Source organism: Lygodium microphyllum, chromosome 30 (genome assembly GCF_053477565.2).
Source record: "Lygodium microphyllum isolate KBCC chromosome 30, Lygodium_microphyllum_v1.1.10, whole genome shotgun sequence".
Classification (NCBI taxonomy): domain Eukaryota; kingdom Viridiplantae; phylum Streptophyta; class Polypodiopsida; order Schizaeales; family Lygodiaceae; genus Lygodium; species Lygodium microphyllum.
In genome coordinates this window covers 63,305,886-63,323,233 of record NC_141164.1, presented here as the reverse complement: position 1 = coordinate 63,323,233, position 17,348 = coordinate 63,305,886, and the positions used below count along the sequence as shown (strand labels likewise).

Here is a 17,348-nt window from a genome sequence, read left to right as displayed (position 1 = left end):
TAAGAATGGACTAACTAGGCATGGGCACAATGATCACATGAGTAGCCCATGGAAAAGAGATAGTGACATGTGAAGCAAAAGATGGAGATCCCTACGTAGGAGTGACCCAAGGAGTGTGTGATGATGCACCATAAGCACAGGATAGAAATCCCTATGTTTGGAAGGTCGATGAATGGGAAGGTCAATGACCATGGATAGTGAAGGGGATGCCCATCACCACCGTCCCAAGATAAAAAGAAGTACTCACATGTTGAAGACACAATGTTAAAGAGTAGCATTCCCCCTAACAATATACCATGGTGCAAAGAGGTAGTGAAGTGAGGATAAGTAGAATATGGTGTGAAGAAAGAAAAAGTGCTGGAAGCAAAGATGGAGGATCCAACTCCTAGTGTGTTGAATGCGGAAGCGGAGTGCAATCCAAGGGTTTGGAATGAAGAAGATAAAAAATTGAGGTGTAGATCAGAAGAGGGTGAGATGGCAAGGATTTGAAAAGATTGGTTTACATACTCAAATGAAACAGAAGATGTAGATAATAGATATACTTGATGAAGGATATCTACTTCAAGAGCCCCCTCTATTGAAGTTTACATATTGAGAAACATCTAGATCCTACACACCAAAAGGAGAAACAGGAGCAAATTTTGATTCATACAACTCAAAGCGGTTGTATAAACCTAACACTGGGCCTGGATTAATTTCTCGGTTAGAAATCTTTGTCATTCTAGCTAAGGTGAAGATGGATTGTGATTTGTCCCAAATGTCGTATCTCCTTCACGATTAGAGAGCTAGCAAGCCTCACCCACTGGTCCAGATGTCGTAGCGAAGCTAGTAGGAGGGGTACAAACTCAACTATATGTGATGCGGAAGTACTCGTCAAACTCCTCTGTCATGTAACTGAAATCTAAAATAGGAGAAGAAAAAGAAGATGAAGGTAAAGGTGGGATGCCATCTTCCTCACCAAGTGTATTTCTACCAACACTTTGTGAATTTTCAACCAAGAGGTATCATCACTACTTGATATCAACTCACTATCTAAAGACATTCTTGTTGTAATGCTCAACTAATTACAATTTCAACACTAGAGCAATGCTTTTGACTTCCAATTAATTGCCATGAGCCGACCGATACAACAAAATTGATGGTATCCCAACAATGGAATCTTGAAAAATGTCTTCTTTTCGAATAAGATGGTAAATAACTTCATTTAACACTAATTACATCAAGCATAAAATTCACATAAAATGAAAATGCAAATGTTACCACTTAATCTTGGACTGAAACTAGCCTTCTTTCTGGAATAGGGTGGTAAAACCTGATCAAGTACTTAATTACAGTAATTGATAATTAAGCATAAACTAAAATGCACACGTGACCTTAATAATCTTGGACAATAGACACCTTGTTGGCCCCAAAACTGGTGTCCCTTTTAATATTTCCTTAACTTTAATTGCCAATGGATCAATTACAAGACAAGATTATTAAGGCATCTATTCTTAATGAATTTGTGGTACATCATAGCCAATATCTTGCTGATCATTTTTAGCATTCCCTGCATTTTTAGGGACATTTACATCAGGTATTTGCTGCTATCTAACGGGCATTCTTTGTTGTCCTATCGTCAGCCTCCCTGAATACAACACTCTTGACCTCCTCTATCTTTTCGGGTTGTTCGTACATGAGATCTTCCCGGAAGATAACATCATTGCTGCGTACTACTTTTCTTTTCTCGGGATTCCATAATTGATACCCCATCTCACTTTCATCACCATATCCTAGGAAAATACATTTACAGGGCTTTGGCTCAAGTTTGATGCGTTCTTCCTTGCAAATGTGCACAAATGCCTCACATCCATACACTCTCAAGTGAGCATACGAAGGTGGCTTGCCCTAACACGCTTCTTGAGGGACCCCCCTCCCCAAAGACCTATTTGGTATCGATTAATCAAGTGTAAGCGAAGACACTTTAATGTCTTGCTGGTCTGATTTTCAACAAGTGTCAAAAAATTTTAAATTTATCCAAGGCCTCATCTTTGTAACGGATTGGATAAACCCATACTTTGCATGTGGCATCATCAACAAAGGTAATGAAATACTTCTTTCTCCCTAGAAATAACCCTGGCATTTGACATACATCTGAATGAACCAACTCTAAGGGTGAAGACTTCAATTTCAAAGGCCCCAATAAATATTGTAGAAGCTCCAAGTATTTCTTCAAATTTTTAGCAAAAGATGCTTTATTAACATAAGTAGTTGTTATTACTACTAATAGTTGTTCCATAAATAAAACTATGTTTGGCAATATGACCTTCTAAAGCTCACTAGTCATATTAACTGCCAAATAGTTATAGTTTTGTTTGACAATAGTTCTACTCACAATTTTACTTCTTAATTGGTATAGTGACTTCACCTCCACATAGTACCCGCTAACTAAGAATATCATGTTTGTTATGCAAAAGGCCCAACTCTCGATCGTTGGGATTGGATGGTATTGAAATTGAATCTTCGATCCAATAGTACTATGAGTCCCAGAACTTCCAATTAATAAGTTTCGGCCATGTTGATAACATCCTTGGCATGCCATGGTTCTTTGATAGATTTTCCTCTTTGTACATTGACTATATATCCCACTACTTTCTTTTGAGCTTCATGGTTGCTATTATGTGATCGAGGGTTGTTCACCTCCGAGACTACCATATCTAATGTAGATATGACATTAGCTTTGAAAAGAAGTATATACTTTTGTGATCCAGATGTTGTTACTTATGTTTGTTTTATTGAAAAAGTTCAGTTGTCTGTGTTGCAAAGTAGTTCAATTTCTTTTCATAATAATATTGATATTGATACTAATTCAAACATGAGTAAATATTTAAATCCAATTTTACATGACTACACTAATGTCTTTCCATCTAAATTACCTAAGAGGCTTCCATCGTCTCGTGGTACATTAGACCATAGAATACAACAATATCAATTTAGCCCGAAGGAGGAGGATGAGATAGCTAGGCAACTTCACTATTAATTAGCAAAGGTTTTTTGAACCTAGTAAGTCTCTATGGGAAACACTTGTCCTTCTCACTAATCTCAATGAAGACACCATCAAGAATAATATCCATTGCTTAGAATGGGTGATCTTATAGATCGACTCTATAGTGCACGTTATTTCACCAAGATCAATCTTAGTTCCAAATACCATCAAATATGGATAGCTTTGTTCTAAAAACTATATTTCAAACATGGTATGGACACTATCAATTTTTTATCCTACCTTTTGGTTTAACTAATACTCCCCCAACTTTCTATCAAATGATAAATGATTTATTTCATTCGTATCTCAGAAAGTGGATAGTTATTTTCCTCGACAACATACTTATTTATAGCAAGTCATTGGAGAAGCATGCGGACCACTTGTATATCAACTTATATCTCTTAAGACAAGCAATTATTTGCAAAACTATCTAAGTGTGATTTTTTTTGGCACAAAGCTTTTATATCTTGGACATGTTATCTCAATTAAGACAAGTAAAATCTTTTTTGGGTTTTCTTGGATTCTTTCAAAAGTACAAATGCGAGATATTATTTATGACATTTCAAGTCTAGAAGGTGATAAGATTTGATTGAATATATTTAAAGCAGTAACTCATCCTGAGAAATTTGAATGTTTATTGACACATCAAAATTTTCCAACTAAAAGAGTCAAGTTTATGGATTGCTGCACGGTCTAACTTGCTTTCACCCTGATCCATAGCCTAAACATATGACCTCATTATGTTGATAGGCTAGTTGACAAAGTGTCTTAAGAAATCTATTAATCTCTCTATCTGACTCCATCGACCCTCGGAGGCTACCAAGTACAACTATATAAATGATAGTGCTTGTTCACTCGTCAGATGGAAATCCATACCCCATGCACACCAATTAAGAGGATCATATGCCCACAAGTATTGTCCACCCATCAGACATCAACTAAGAACAAGCAGAAGAATAAAGACATACTGAAAAGCAGAAAGTCCATTCGGATCAGAGTGTTTAAAAAGCCCATTAGACAACACATTTTACCTGACAAAGATTATGCACAACTAAAACTTGTATTATAGAATGTAGGTTAATGAAACGGACAGTATACAAATACTTGTACCTTGTTCCTGAACTGCATGCTTTCCACGTTTTGCCATCTCCATACGATGATTGCTTGTCATTTTCAAAAGTTTTTCCTGACATTTAACTCATTCCAATCACTATAGGTGCTAATATAGTCCACACACTTCATGTCCATTACCAGATAAACCAAATCATTTTTCCTTCCAACTCTAAAGCTCTCTTATTATTTAAGAGGCAACCATGTGAACTTCAACAAAAAAGAAAGAACAGCGAAAAAATGGTGCCATTATGTCCCAACCTTCAACACAGCACTGTCATGTCGCTCTGATAAAATGTCCTTCTCCTTTGCCTCTACAATATCATCTGTCCATCTATGAAAGCAATAAAAATATTCATATGAGTAGTCAAATGTGAGCTTTTAGAAAGGAAGGCTGAGACTGAAGCTAGAATCAAAACTCATAGCAATGCTATGAAGGTGTTGATCACAGAAATAGAACTATATTTGCATTCACCACTCTTCAACCCAACATACACGAAGACTCTTTAAGGTTCTACTTTACCAGAAGCTATTTTAGAATCTTAGTTGTAGTATAAACCTGCCTCAATACAAGAAACATCACTACACAAAATATTGCAACAAGCCAAGTATGGCCAGTGACTCTGAAACAGCATTATATAAAGAAAAACATTGGCCTTACACAGGAACACATCCACATCCATCTTCAGTTATGGAAAGCTTACCTTTGCTGACTGATTACTTTGTGCACAGCTGTTTCCTGGATCAAAAAAACATTTGCAAAGTAAGTGCATCCTTGTCGGCATGAAGTGGAGAAAATCTACATGACGTACACACCATACTGATATATACAACTTTCAAAGTTCACTCAAGCCCAATAATATATCAACTGCAAGACAAAAAGAAACCTTAATCATTTGAATCGATCAAGATGGCTATGCGGGTGTGTGCATACACTGCATGTGCATGTGTGCGGGTGTGGTAGAGGGATAAAGAGAGCCAGCCTGCATGCACTTCAAACAGCCACTTTCTAGGGTTTCTGACCCTTGCATTGCCAAGTTCATCATTGCTGGAGCCTTTTCTGATCAAGCTTTGGTCACCAGTCTTTGTAGCATATAAGCAGGCTGCAGCACTCACTGCCTTCTCATTCCACTAAGCCTATCCTGTCCTTGTGGTAGGCATTTGCTGCTATTTCTCTATTATCTCAAGGGAAAAAAAAGTAGATGACACCTGGGCAACGTGGAAACAAAGGAATCGTGCATTCCTTAAAACTCAATATTTTAAGGTTGATAGTTTCTACAGACACTTCAGCAGTAATCCATGTATGCTAGCTGCTATGAGATATGCATATTTGTTGAATGGATGTGTTTTACCAGGATTTCTGACGATTTTTGTACATAATGTTTGCTTTAAAGATTATCACATTGAACATGGATGAATTGACAAAGACACCCAGAATCATGACATGCAACAATACAAACACAATATCAAAGCAAACCAAAGGAAAGTCCCAACACCATGCAACAACTTTGTTGTATTGCAGGCTTGCTAATGAAGAGGTTACCTGCTCAAGAAGGACTGCATGCTGAACTGCCTCTTCTAAGTCGTTATTGCCATTGGTTCTCAACCGATTCAAGGGATGATTAGTTGTCACAGAGTCAACAGGAGCTACTAAATTGTTTGGGTGGAAGGATGATGAATTCTGTGCTTTCAAACTCACATCAGCATCCAGAGCTCCTTCCATAGAATCAGACCTTGCTAGATGACCCTGCTCCACAAGATTTGTTGACACAGTTGAGCCTGTTGCCTGAAACTTTGCATCACATTCCTCAGCAAACTCTTCACCTGGAGTTGGGTCCCAACGTGACTTGCGTTTTCCTGTTTTCTTCTGCATTTGTTCCTCTCTTATAGGTGATTGCTGTCTATTTTTTCCTTCTGATAGATGCTCTTCAGTGTCTTGCTGATTACTTTTGGACCTATCTGACAGATTTTCTTCTCCATTTTGTGCCTGATTTTCAGGCTGTGGAGGTGGTCTTGAAACTTCATTTGAGGGCTGCATTTCTTGCTGATGATGATGATCTGCTTTCCCCTGAGAATGACAGCTGCCTTCATTGTGGGAACCCGGAACAATCAAAGAGTGACCAGGGTTTGGATGATAATTTTGCAAACCAGGAGGTAATGGGTCTTGGCTAAGTTGTCCATAACCTTGGTTATGAAATGAAGTTAGAGAACCAGATGGATTATGCAAGGGTTGTGAACCAAGTGGTGCTTGAATGTTGGGAAGAACTGATGTATGTGATAATGCAGAGCCTTGATTTGTCAACTGGTAACTTCCAGTATGTGTTTGAGCAGGAGGTACAGAATGTGGGTGTAGGTGTGGAGGTGGGTGTGAGTAAGGAGGCCGTGGAACAATCTGTGGGGCAGCAGCTGAGCTTGTATGATTATACACATGAAAATGTGGTTGTGAATTCACCAGAGTGGTACCTGGTGCCACTGGTGTTATAGTTGCAGGTATAGATGCAGGTTGTGCCTGAAACCTTGAGATTGCTGAAGATACAACAGGCTGCAAATGTGAAAGAGGTGGCAGATGGTTCAATTCGGCTGCATTTTGGATGAGAGGAGGACAGGAGGTGGACTGTTCTACTGCAGAATGTACATTGATATACAGAGCTCCTTGCATTGAGCTGGATGGAAGAGGGAATGAATGTTGTTGAGTATTCCCAGGAGCTGCAGGAAAAAGGGCCTCTGGCAACTGCTGCTGGTACTGGAATGATGGTGGTGGCTGAGGCAGCACTGTTTGCATTGGGATGGAAGTATACGAATGACTCTTTGGATCTGCATGATTACTTGATGGGCCACCCTGTACAGGGAGAGGTAATGGGGTTGGAGCACTCATCTTTTTGAAACCTGCAAACAGAAAGAGCTAATTAGCAAGTTTTAAAAACTTCCAAGTTCTTCGACATTTAACTTGACAGATCATCTCAAAGATTAACATCCAGAGATGTGCATATATATTTAGCTATTATCTAGCAACTGTAAGTAGAGCTTCATCTTGTAACTTCTTTTCATGTCCTCTCTTTCTCTACTCTTCTGAGCATCTTTGCACTCCAAACTTGACACCTTACTTAAACTTAAAACCTCCTATTGCTTGCACAGCTTCATATGATAATACATAAATTGGTCTCTTGTCATACAAAAGGTTCTCTCTCCATGCAAAGCCCTGGATGCAATCCTTCAATATCATCATAACTTATCCATCCAGTTGAAAATATGAAACATACAAAAATCTGGCATCTGTTTTGATAAGATACATATTGCATCTACTCAGATGGAATGCATTACTCTCTCTGAAATCAGTGCCACTAGAGCTTTCACAAAACAAAATTGTCATATGGTTTAGCTAAAATGTTCAACAAAATTGAACATAAATGAAGGCAAATGTAACTGCATAGACAAGTGGCCCTAAGGTAGGGCCAATGTTTAGCTGAGTGGGGTAGCACAAAAAGAACTGCCTTCAGTTGAAATCAACATCATGACACATGCTCATATCAAAGTAATACTACACCATAGAGTATGCAAACTCATTGTACTGGATAAGTATGGAAGAGGGTGCATGAAAATTCAATAACATTCATTTACCTGGATTGAAACACAGAGGCAATCCTAAATGTGTCCAACAGATAGGGAGAGTATCATGGACAATACCCATTTGTAACTGCAGAATATTGATAGTTGTGGGACACTACAAACTCAGCAAAGAGGGCCAGTGCTTGCTAGATGCTTTACAAACTTTAAAACCAGGGGTACTAGTAATTACAAAGCCATGGGGTACAATGCTGGAGCTCTACAACTGTGGCCTCATTACAGCCACTGCAGCCCCCAAAAGTTGTCGGTCTAGACAGGTCTGACCTGGTCCAACTTGATGCCATGTTCACAATAGGATGGCCATGACATTGTGCTGCCTGTCAATTACATAAAGCCCTCTAGGATCCAACCTGCACACAAGACACAACACAAGCCATACCCATGACACACGACATTAAGGGAATCGGCATCAGACTCACCTCCCAGCCTTATAGCCAAATGGGCTCACCCCCAGGCCTAGGGCCAACATCACATTAGGTCATGACTACATTCCAAGAGCTGGCATCCCATACCACTAGGCCACATCATCCTAGCGTGCAAACATGTCCATCAACAAGACTTAAGGCCAAGAGTGGTGATCACAAAATGCTAGGCACAAATCGGCCTTGAGTCACATAAATAGGACTCAATTGCCCTAACCCTAAAGTGCCCTTGGTGACTTTGCACTAGATTACCTCACCTCACACAAACCATAAAGCTTATATATATGCTCGACAAAGAGACTAGCCAACTCATGGCTTTTATGGTTGTCTTCATTAGAATGAATCAAGCCAAATTCATCATCCAATCAACCGTGACCTAGATTGCATCATGATCTCAACTCGTACTAGACAATCCTACAACCCAAATCATGAAGATACTAGTCCACTTTTTATTGAGAATCTATAAAGGATGTAACTGTGAAGTGCGCAGTGCAAACAAACTATGAACATGGAGTCACGAGTGAGAGAGGACGAGACAAGAGAAATGCAGTGGAATGAAGGAACAAAGCTAATAGAAACTTGAATGATGCAAGGCTGGTCTCAGCCCATACATGCAGCTCGGAGCATCAATGAGGGCGCCAAACAAAGGCAAAAGATGAAGATGGTGAGGAAAAGGGCTTACACACAAAGTAAAGAGTGAATGACTGTGGAGAGTCAAGCAGTCATAAATAGGAGAAAATCATGAAAGTGGCTTACCTTCATTGAATGCGGGCGGGACCAACATAAATGCCAGATGCAATACATGAAAATGTTGCCTACACCCGATCAAATGCACTCTTGCCTCTAATAATTGCTTGCTTGGAAATTACAAAAACTAGGTGCCAAGTGACAAATGTGGAGATAGATCTCCATCTAACATGTCTAGGACAAATAAATTGACAAATAGATACATTATCTAGTGTCAACACTCCCTTATCCATGGGCACTTTTTACCTTCTAGCTGGAGAAGGGTTTTTTCCCCATGTGAACACCTAGCAATGGGTGTGGTACTTAGTACCTTAGGAATTGTACTTTCATATCATTATCACATAGTGGATGACATTTCGGCACTCTTCTCTCTTGTTCACTTGTTCACTGTGAGAGTGTGTGTGTGCCTGTGTTGTTGAACCCTAACCTAACAGTGGTATCAGAGCCATACCTCTTCTCAGTCGCCACCACTGCGGCCATTGAGTCTCACACTTGGCCACTATCCAACAGCATACTTCAGTCCCATCAAATCTCGCTTGTTGGCCGTGACATTTGGTTGCTTATGTTGATCCCTTGCCAACCTTGCACTTGCAACTAATAGTTTGTTGTGTTCGATTGTTCTTGACATCCCCGCCCGTCACACAGCATGCGCTACCTCATCTTGACAGTTCCTGTCCATTAGACAACCTGCACCATTACACCTGGTCTGCATGGCTTGTTTCCTGTCACGATGCCCAACAGTTCGTATGTCCATCACCTGGCCAGCCACCGAAGTTCGTGTGTCCATCACTTAGTCAATCACCAACAGTCATCTCACACCACACACGTGGTTGTGTCATTTTCCCCACACCATAAAACATTAAAATATTAAGCACCCCCCAAGCCTTAATCAACATTAGCCACATAAATAACTCTTGTTCACACACAATCCTCCTAATAGGCACAAATTTTGGGGATATTGCAACATGCATCAGCAAGTTGAGTGACATAAACCTCCTCATAAAGATCACCATTCAAAAAAGCAATCTTCACATCCAACGGATGGACATGCCAATCACAATGAACAGCCAAAGCGATGACATTGCAAATGGTGGTCATACGTGAAGTGGATGCAAATGTCTCATCATAGTCAATCCCACGCTATTGGGCATACCCGTTTGGCAACAAGACATACCTTGTGGTAATCAATGCCACCATCAGATCTACATTTTAATTTGTAAACCCACTTTAGCCTATAGCACGCTTGTCAACAGACACGTCAAAAAACTCCCAAGTACCATTTTTAAATACAATCTATCTCTAATTGCATAGTTGCCATCCAATGTTCATTTTGTAAAGCATTATGTAAAGAGGCACGTTCCTCATTGTATGCAATAACTAGAGTGCTTGTGAAGAAATGCTCTGAACGTAGAAAACACAAAACCAATCGTACAACAAAGTACAAACTGATAAACATAAAACATAGTTAGGATTAAGGTAACTCAAAGACAGTGAACACAATGAATAATGAAGTGAATGACTACTGAATCTCTAGGATCCTATCCACACACACAATCGGCCCCTACTCTAACCCTAGGAAGCCCCTATCTTACTAGGACCCCTAACTTGCCTGATTAGACATCCAAGTCCATGCCTCCATATCTACATGGTACTTAGATCCTTTGCCATATTGAGAGTGAAGGAGATGCACGACATGGCACTAGGTTTCAAGGTGAGTATGTGAATGTTCTTGCGGATCATAGAGGTTGATACTAGTAGTTTGCCAATAGGTGCCTCATGGGCTTTGTATGGCATGTGGTGGACCAATGAAAGCTAATTGTTGTATGGGCTAAGATTATAAGCTAGAGTGTGTTGTACTCCAAACGGATCTCGAAACACAGCAAGGCAACCTCCGAGTGCCGAGCAATAGCAAATGCAACTAGAGAGGCTACATTTGATGCAAACAAGCAATGAGGGGAGAGAGACTAAAAACGCAGGTACCTAAGGAGAGAGAAACTCTGGGAGACAACTATAGGATGCAAACGCAATAGAAAGAGGAGAGAGAGTCAAGGCGATAGCCACAAACAATAAACAAAACCTAAGGAGAAGAGAGAATGAGAGAAAGTCAAGAAAGCAGCCACACACACTAAACGCAACCTGGCCAGACTACAAATGCATCCTCCAGAAGGGTGTGTATAACTAGGCGACAGAAGGGATCAACAAAACGCCAGTATAGAGCAATCGCCAACAATGAAAGAGCCTTCAAATGCAGTCCCAGCAAGAATGAAGGAGACCGAGACTAGAATCAGGCGCCAAATGGTAACAAATAGCAAGGGAAGCTTTGACCGTGATGTCCTCCGCAAACGGAGTGTGGGCAATAAAGATACGGCTTTTGAAACTTGTGAAAACGAGATAGAGGGAGAGTGGTGGATTGTATGTCTATTTATAGAAAGTTTTGGGCACCCAAATTAGGGTTTTACATGTGGAACACATTAACTCTCTAGGATCGTGTTTCTTTTTAAAATAAGAAGGTTTCTTCATTAATTAAATGTATTTTGGAGTTATTTAAGTCAAGCTAATGAAGTTTTAGCTCAACACCCCCTCTCAGACCCAAAACTAAGCCATGCGAAATAAGCCCTTTTGTTTATTTACTTTTACCTAAGGCGTCCCATCCCAAAGCAACCAGGGCATTAGGCAAAGACCAAGACTACAAAGCCAATGGTTATCTTACTAAGGGAGCCCACTAGAACGCCCTAGAGAGGCTAGGGCATTGGACCAAGGATGCTCATCGGCTGCCCAGGGACCTACCAAGTCATACAAAGAAAGATGGAATCAACAATGGAGGTTTTTTTTAGGGTTTTGTTTTAATGTATCACAAGATTTAGAATTGAATGAGAGTTTCAAATTAGTGTTCATCCCATTGAGTCACTGTGCCCTCAAGTATGGGAAAGAAGGATGGATAGCCCCACTACCTTCATAAAACAGACAAACCAATCCCACACACTACTAAAATAAGTGCCTAAGGATTCCTAAGGAAGTGTATGTGTATGTGAATCATATGGAGAATATGTGGAGAGACAAGTACAACAAATTGGTAAGCAAGCAAGATAAGTAAAGCCAACATGCAAGCATAAGAAAAAATTGCCTTAGGAGAATGCCATGTGTAATGCCATAAGTATGATGGATCTGGAGTAGCTCCAAGGGTGACGAAAAGGGATAAATGCGCACAGATGCATATTTACATGAACAAAATATCAATGCATAGGTATGCAAAAGAAGATGCAAGTTTTCATGCTCATGCAGATAGTGATACGTACCACTTAGTATCCTCGCAAGGAATTGTTCAGTGATCCAAGTGCCCTTTTACAATCATGTCATCTTCACAGTGCCGATGAAGTTAAAAAGATCTATAATGTACAATATAAAGTAAATAAATGTGTGAGCGTAAAAAATTATAAGCATCGTCATTGCACCATCTAAAACTTAAAGGAGAAGAGACAAGCACTCTCTCCCCATCAATCTGAAGAAGTAGAGGAGAGTATATCCAAGCCGATTGGCAAAAGGTATTATAGAGTGGGCCTATTGACCGCCTTGGTCAAAATATCTACAAAATTGTCATGAGGACATATATTTTTGAAACCTCACTTAACATGTGGATTAATTTTTAATCACATGATTAAGTAATTGTTGCACATGTGAGGTGCAACTGGGATTAGAGTAAATTTATGAGTCGAGACCTCACAAAATCACGAGATGTCAAAGGCAAAAGTTATTATAAGTTATGCCGCACAGATACTTGGTGGTATCTCATGTCAATTATTAGCCTAGGTCATTCATTTTTCCATAAGTGTCAGTTGGTGACACTAGAGATTGTTGAGCTAAAATATGCATTACTTGCTGATTAGTCTCTTAAACAACCCCAAAACACACTAAAAATGCTCTTTTAGAGTAAAACCCTAAAACGGGGAGCGGTTTGAGAGAGTTCAGTGGAAACCCTAAAACGGGAAGTGGTTCGAGAGAGTTTAGTGAAAACCCCCCTAATTTTTGGGGCCCTTCCACATCTATAAATAGACAGGCTGCCCCCATTCAGCCATTATCCTTGTTTTGCAGGTCACACCAGCCCACACAACCTCTGCTGTTGTTGGCGCCTAGTTTCCAGCCTGCAGCCCGCCTCCATCTCCTGTCCAGCCATCATCGACTGCAACCACATCATCTTCAGCGTGTCCATTGCTGTAGCCGACAGCTCTCAGCTGCTGGCGACTGCTCCAAATTGTCCCACATTGTTGTTCAGCTTGGTATCCATCATCTCCAGGGTCAGCCAGCCTGTGTTTTCAGCATTGCAGGCCCTGACACTGTCAGACATTGTTTTAGCCTGCTGTTTACAGCAGACTGTGCACAGTTTCGAGCGCCCGCGATCGATGGTACACTGCTGCGTTTACCAGTTTCCAGCCTCCAGACTACTGCATTTTGGTGAGCAGCCTGCTGCCATTCACTATTCAGCACTCCTACACTCTGACTGGTGGTCACAGACTTGGGATCTGTCTTTAGTGGACGTCACACTCCGACATTGCTCTGCCCTTGAGCACACTGTACACTCTTACATTCATTTACAGCATTCATTTACTTCAGAGTTGTGTTCTCTCTTTCCCTTCTTCTGTTTGTGTTTGAGTTTTTGTGTTTGAGTTTTGAGTTTTGTGTTTAGGGTTTGAGTTTTGAGTTTTGAGTTTTGTGTTTAGGGTTTGAGTTTTGCCCTCTGTGTCTGTGTCTGTGTCTGTGTCTTTGTGTTTCTGTCGTGGTCGTACACTCTATGTGTCCTCAATGCAAACCCTAGCAGTCTTCTTAACATGGTATCAGAGCCGGTACTCTTGTAAAGAGTATCCTGCGGATATTGTTGAGAGCTAGTCTTTGTGCAAGGCACACGATACGACTCGTAACCGAATCACAATGTCCCAGACACCTTCTTCTCCAGTTCCTATGATGTCTTATCAGGCTTCTCCATCATTGGAGGCCCTGAGACAACATTATGGACTCAGTGAGAAGGACGACACTCCACCTTCACCAAATTTCACTAACATGACAGAGGACTTTAAGGAGTACTATCGCAACAAGTACGATGATAGGGGGCTCACGAAGCAGACGGAATTCAGGTACATCTACAGCTTCTGTTTCATTTGAGCATATCACACACACTTCTCACTTCCCTCCCATCCCACCCTCTTCTATATCACAGCTTGATCATCTCCCATCATCTTTCCAAAATCTTGGATTACACTCCACATCTGCTTCACACACCCTAGGGGTTGGATCTTCCATCTCCGCTCCTAGCCCCTTTTCCTTCTCCACCCCATTCTCTACCTCTTTGCACCATGGTACTTCGTTAGGGGGAATGCCACCCTTTAACACAGTGCCTCTCACCTTTCAGCAAATGAGCACACCCATCACTCTTGGGTCGACTACGATGGGCATCCCCCTCACTATCCCCAGCTTCACATCTCCCATAACCACTCATACGCAGGGGTTTCCATCCTCAGCTTATGGTGCGTCTTCACACTCTCCTTGGGTTACACCTACACAAGGATTCCCATCTACTCCCCCTGTTCTCATCCCACCTCCTTGGGTTCCTCATGTGGCTACCATGCCCATGCCTAGTCAGCCCATCCCTACCTATGGATCCACCTTGCACACTATCTGCATGCCTGGTGGGCACTCTGGGGCCCATTCCCAAGTGTACTCCACTCCTCCATCCTACCTCCACTAGACTTTTTCACACTATCCATCTCCGAGCACTACCATTCCTGTTGCAACGGCCAAGAATGCCTTCACAGATAAGACACGTTTTAACAGGTCAAATTGCACTACTTGGTCGAATTTCATGCAATAAGTGCTTGAGTCTCAGGGTCTTTGCAACCTCGTCATTGGTCTAGAGCCTATGCCGGACCCTCGACTAGCTCACCCCTGATTGCATCCGTCAATGGAGAGTCCGCAATGCTACAGCTAATGTTGAGCTGATGCAGGGATTGCTTCCTGAGTTTCACTCTCAATTGCAACACTTCCCGCTCGCGTCAGAGCGTTGGAGTCACCTTCTTGACCGCTATGCGGCTCGTGATCGTACTCGGCGCATCAATCTCGACTTTGAGCTTCAAGACTTCTCTCTTAAGGAAGGGGATGATCTGAAAGTCAAGCTGGCTGACTATAGGCGGTTACTTGCCGAGTTCGCCACTACTGGCTCTCCAAAGTCAGATGATGATCAGGTTACATTCTTCTTGAATAAGTTGCCCGTAAAATACTTCAATTTCATTCAACACATCATCTCCCAACCTCAATTGCCAACCTTCTACGAGTTTGAGTGCCAGTTCTTGCATTACACAAGGCTGCATGATCAAGTCCACAAGAAATCCTCATCACAGCCTTATTCAGAGCAGAGGGGGTTGGTTGCTTCTTCTTCGGGAGGGAAAACCACCCGTGGCAAGAACTCGCTAGATGCGAAGGCAAGCCAATCAAAGGGTGACTCCTCTTCCTCTGATGGAACCAAAGAATCAAGACCTATCTGGCAGCAACTCCCTAAGAAAAACCGGTTTTGCACACACTGCCAAAGAGCAGGCCATGTGGATGAGGAGTGTCGCTCCAAGGCCCAAGGTCTTCCACCTAAAAAGCCTCAGTGGTCTCATCATCTCCCAACCTCAATTGCCAACCTTCTACAAGTTTGAGTGCCAGTTCTTGCATTACACAAGGCTACATGATCAAGTCCACAAGAAATCCTCATCATAGCCTTATTCAGAGCAGAGGGGGTTGGTTGCTTCTTCTTCGGGAGGGAAAACCACCCGTGGCAAGAACTCGCTAGATGCGAAGGCAAGCCAATCAAAGGGTGACTCCTCTTCCTCCGATGGAACCAAAGAATCAAGACCTATCTGGCAGCAACTCCCTAAGAAAAACCGGTTTTGCACACACTGCCAAAGAGCAGGCCATGTGGACGAGGAGTGTCACTCCAAGGCCCAAGGTCTTCCACCTAAAAAGCCTCAACAGACCGCTGCAACTTCACACTCCAGTGGGGCTACGCATTCTGCTGATGCCTCATCTGCTCCTCTAGCCCCCACAGCGACTACTGGACATGATCAATTCCAATTTATGATATATATTTGACATTCTTCATCATTAGCTTTCTACTGTCATCTGCCTTCAACCTATCCTAAAGTGCCTATGCCAATCTTGTGCATATGGAATCCCAAAACGTAAATTTGAGATAATTAATGAAAGTCTTTTATAAATAAGATACCTAGTGCATGGCCATTCCATGATCAATCCCAATTTATGATATATATTTGCCATTCTTCATCATTAGCTTTCTACTGCCATCATCCTTGCCGTCCATCACTACCTGCCTTCAACCTATCCTAAAGTGCTTATGCCAATCTTGTGCTTATGGAAACTACATCGTGATTGGTCTACAGATTCTAATCCCGTTGCACTTCATGCATCTATCTCACCTTCCTCCCCACCTCGTCAGGCATTCCCTTAACAGAGCCCTGCTACTGGACGTATCCGATGGTGGCCACCTTCTTAGACAAGTATGTCTCTAGGTCCTTTCGAATACCCTAGATCAGTCTAGCATTCATTTTTCGCACTCTTAGAGTCGGGTCCATAGGATTTGTCTCTACATTTTAAGTCTTCCGCTGCATTTACTCACACACACATACACATTTGCATCTTTGCACTTGTTCCTTCAGTTAGCTTTTCATTTTTGTTTTGTTTTATTTTTGGAGCATCTCACTACTAACCTCTGTGATTGCAAACTTTGATCTCCTTTGCAGGTTTTGTTTTCAATGTAGGGGTAACATGCAGGTTTGCCCAGTCCTACCTGGGCTGGAGACTTGGAATATGTATCGTTCCTTCATGGTTTCATCATCCTTGGAGTTTTGCTCTTCTACCAGCATGGAGGCTTCCCCTCCCGAGGCGGATCGTGCAGCATCTCTCTTGATGCTATCATGGCCTTCTACCTAGCTCTTCCAGCTGGGATGCCTCCTCCTCCTCTTCATTCCTTATGGTTCTCAACACCCCATGAAGACCAACATCAGGCTGCTTTTCCTTCTTTGGCATCTACATCCAGGTTGAAAGGGGGTTCCTACCCTTCTTGGTATTCTACAGGCTTCAGCACCACTTGAGCGGATCCTAAGTTGTTTCCACCGGCGGCTATTATTACCACACCACCATCCTTCTTCATCACATGGATACCTCATCACCTACTTTTCCTCGTCGTCGACACCCTAAGTGGATGGGTTAGCTTGTACTGTTTTGTGATGTGTTGGGTGTACCCTCCCTACTCCCATCTTCTGGGTCACTTTTACTCAATCGACCGCATCCCATTAAATTTACTTCACTTATTCAAAACAAATAAAAAACATTCCATGTAGTTCCATCTGCCTTTGTAGGGCTTGGTAGGCCAT

General features: G+C 41.8%; 1 protein-coding gene across 1 annotated transcript in view; it reads right to left on the bottom strand.

The window, feature by feature from the left end:
* LOC148009929 (WW domain-containing protein) overlaps nt 1–17,348 on the bottom strand; it is a 72,293-nt gene that overhangs the window by 30,166 nt on the left and 24,779 nt on the right. Inside the window, exons 2-5 of the mRNA XM_087673338.1 lie at nt 5,679–7,021; nt 4,840–4,874; nt 4,397–4,469; nt 4,136–4,211 (exon numbers count right to left, since the gene is read on the bottom strand). Of these exons, the coding sequence (XP_087529464.1) occupies nt 4,136–4,211; nt 4,397–4,469; nt 4,840–4,874; nt 5,679–7,010 (1,516 nt within the window). The 5' untranslated portion in view covers nt 7,011–7,021. The remainder of the gene's footprint in view (nt 1–4,135; nt 4,212–4,396; nt 4,470–4,839; nt 4,875–5,678; nt 7,022–17,348) is intronic.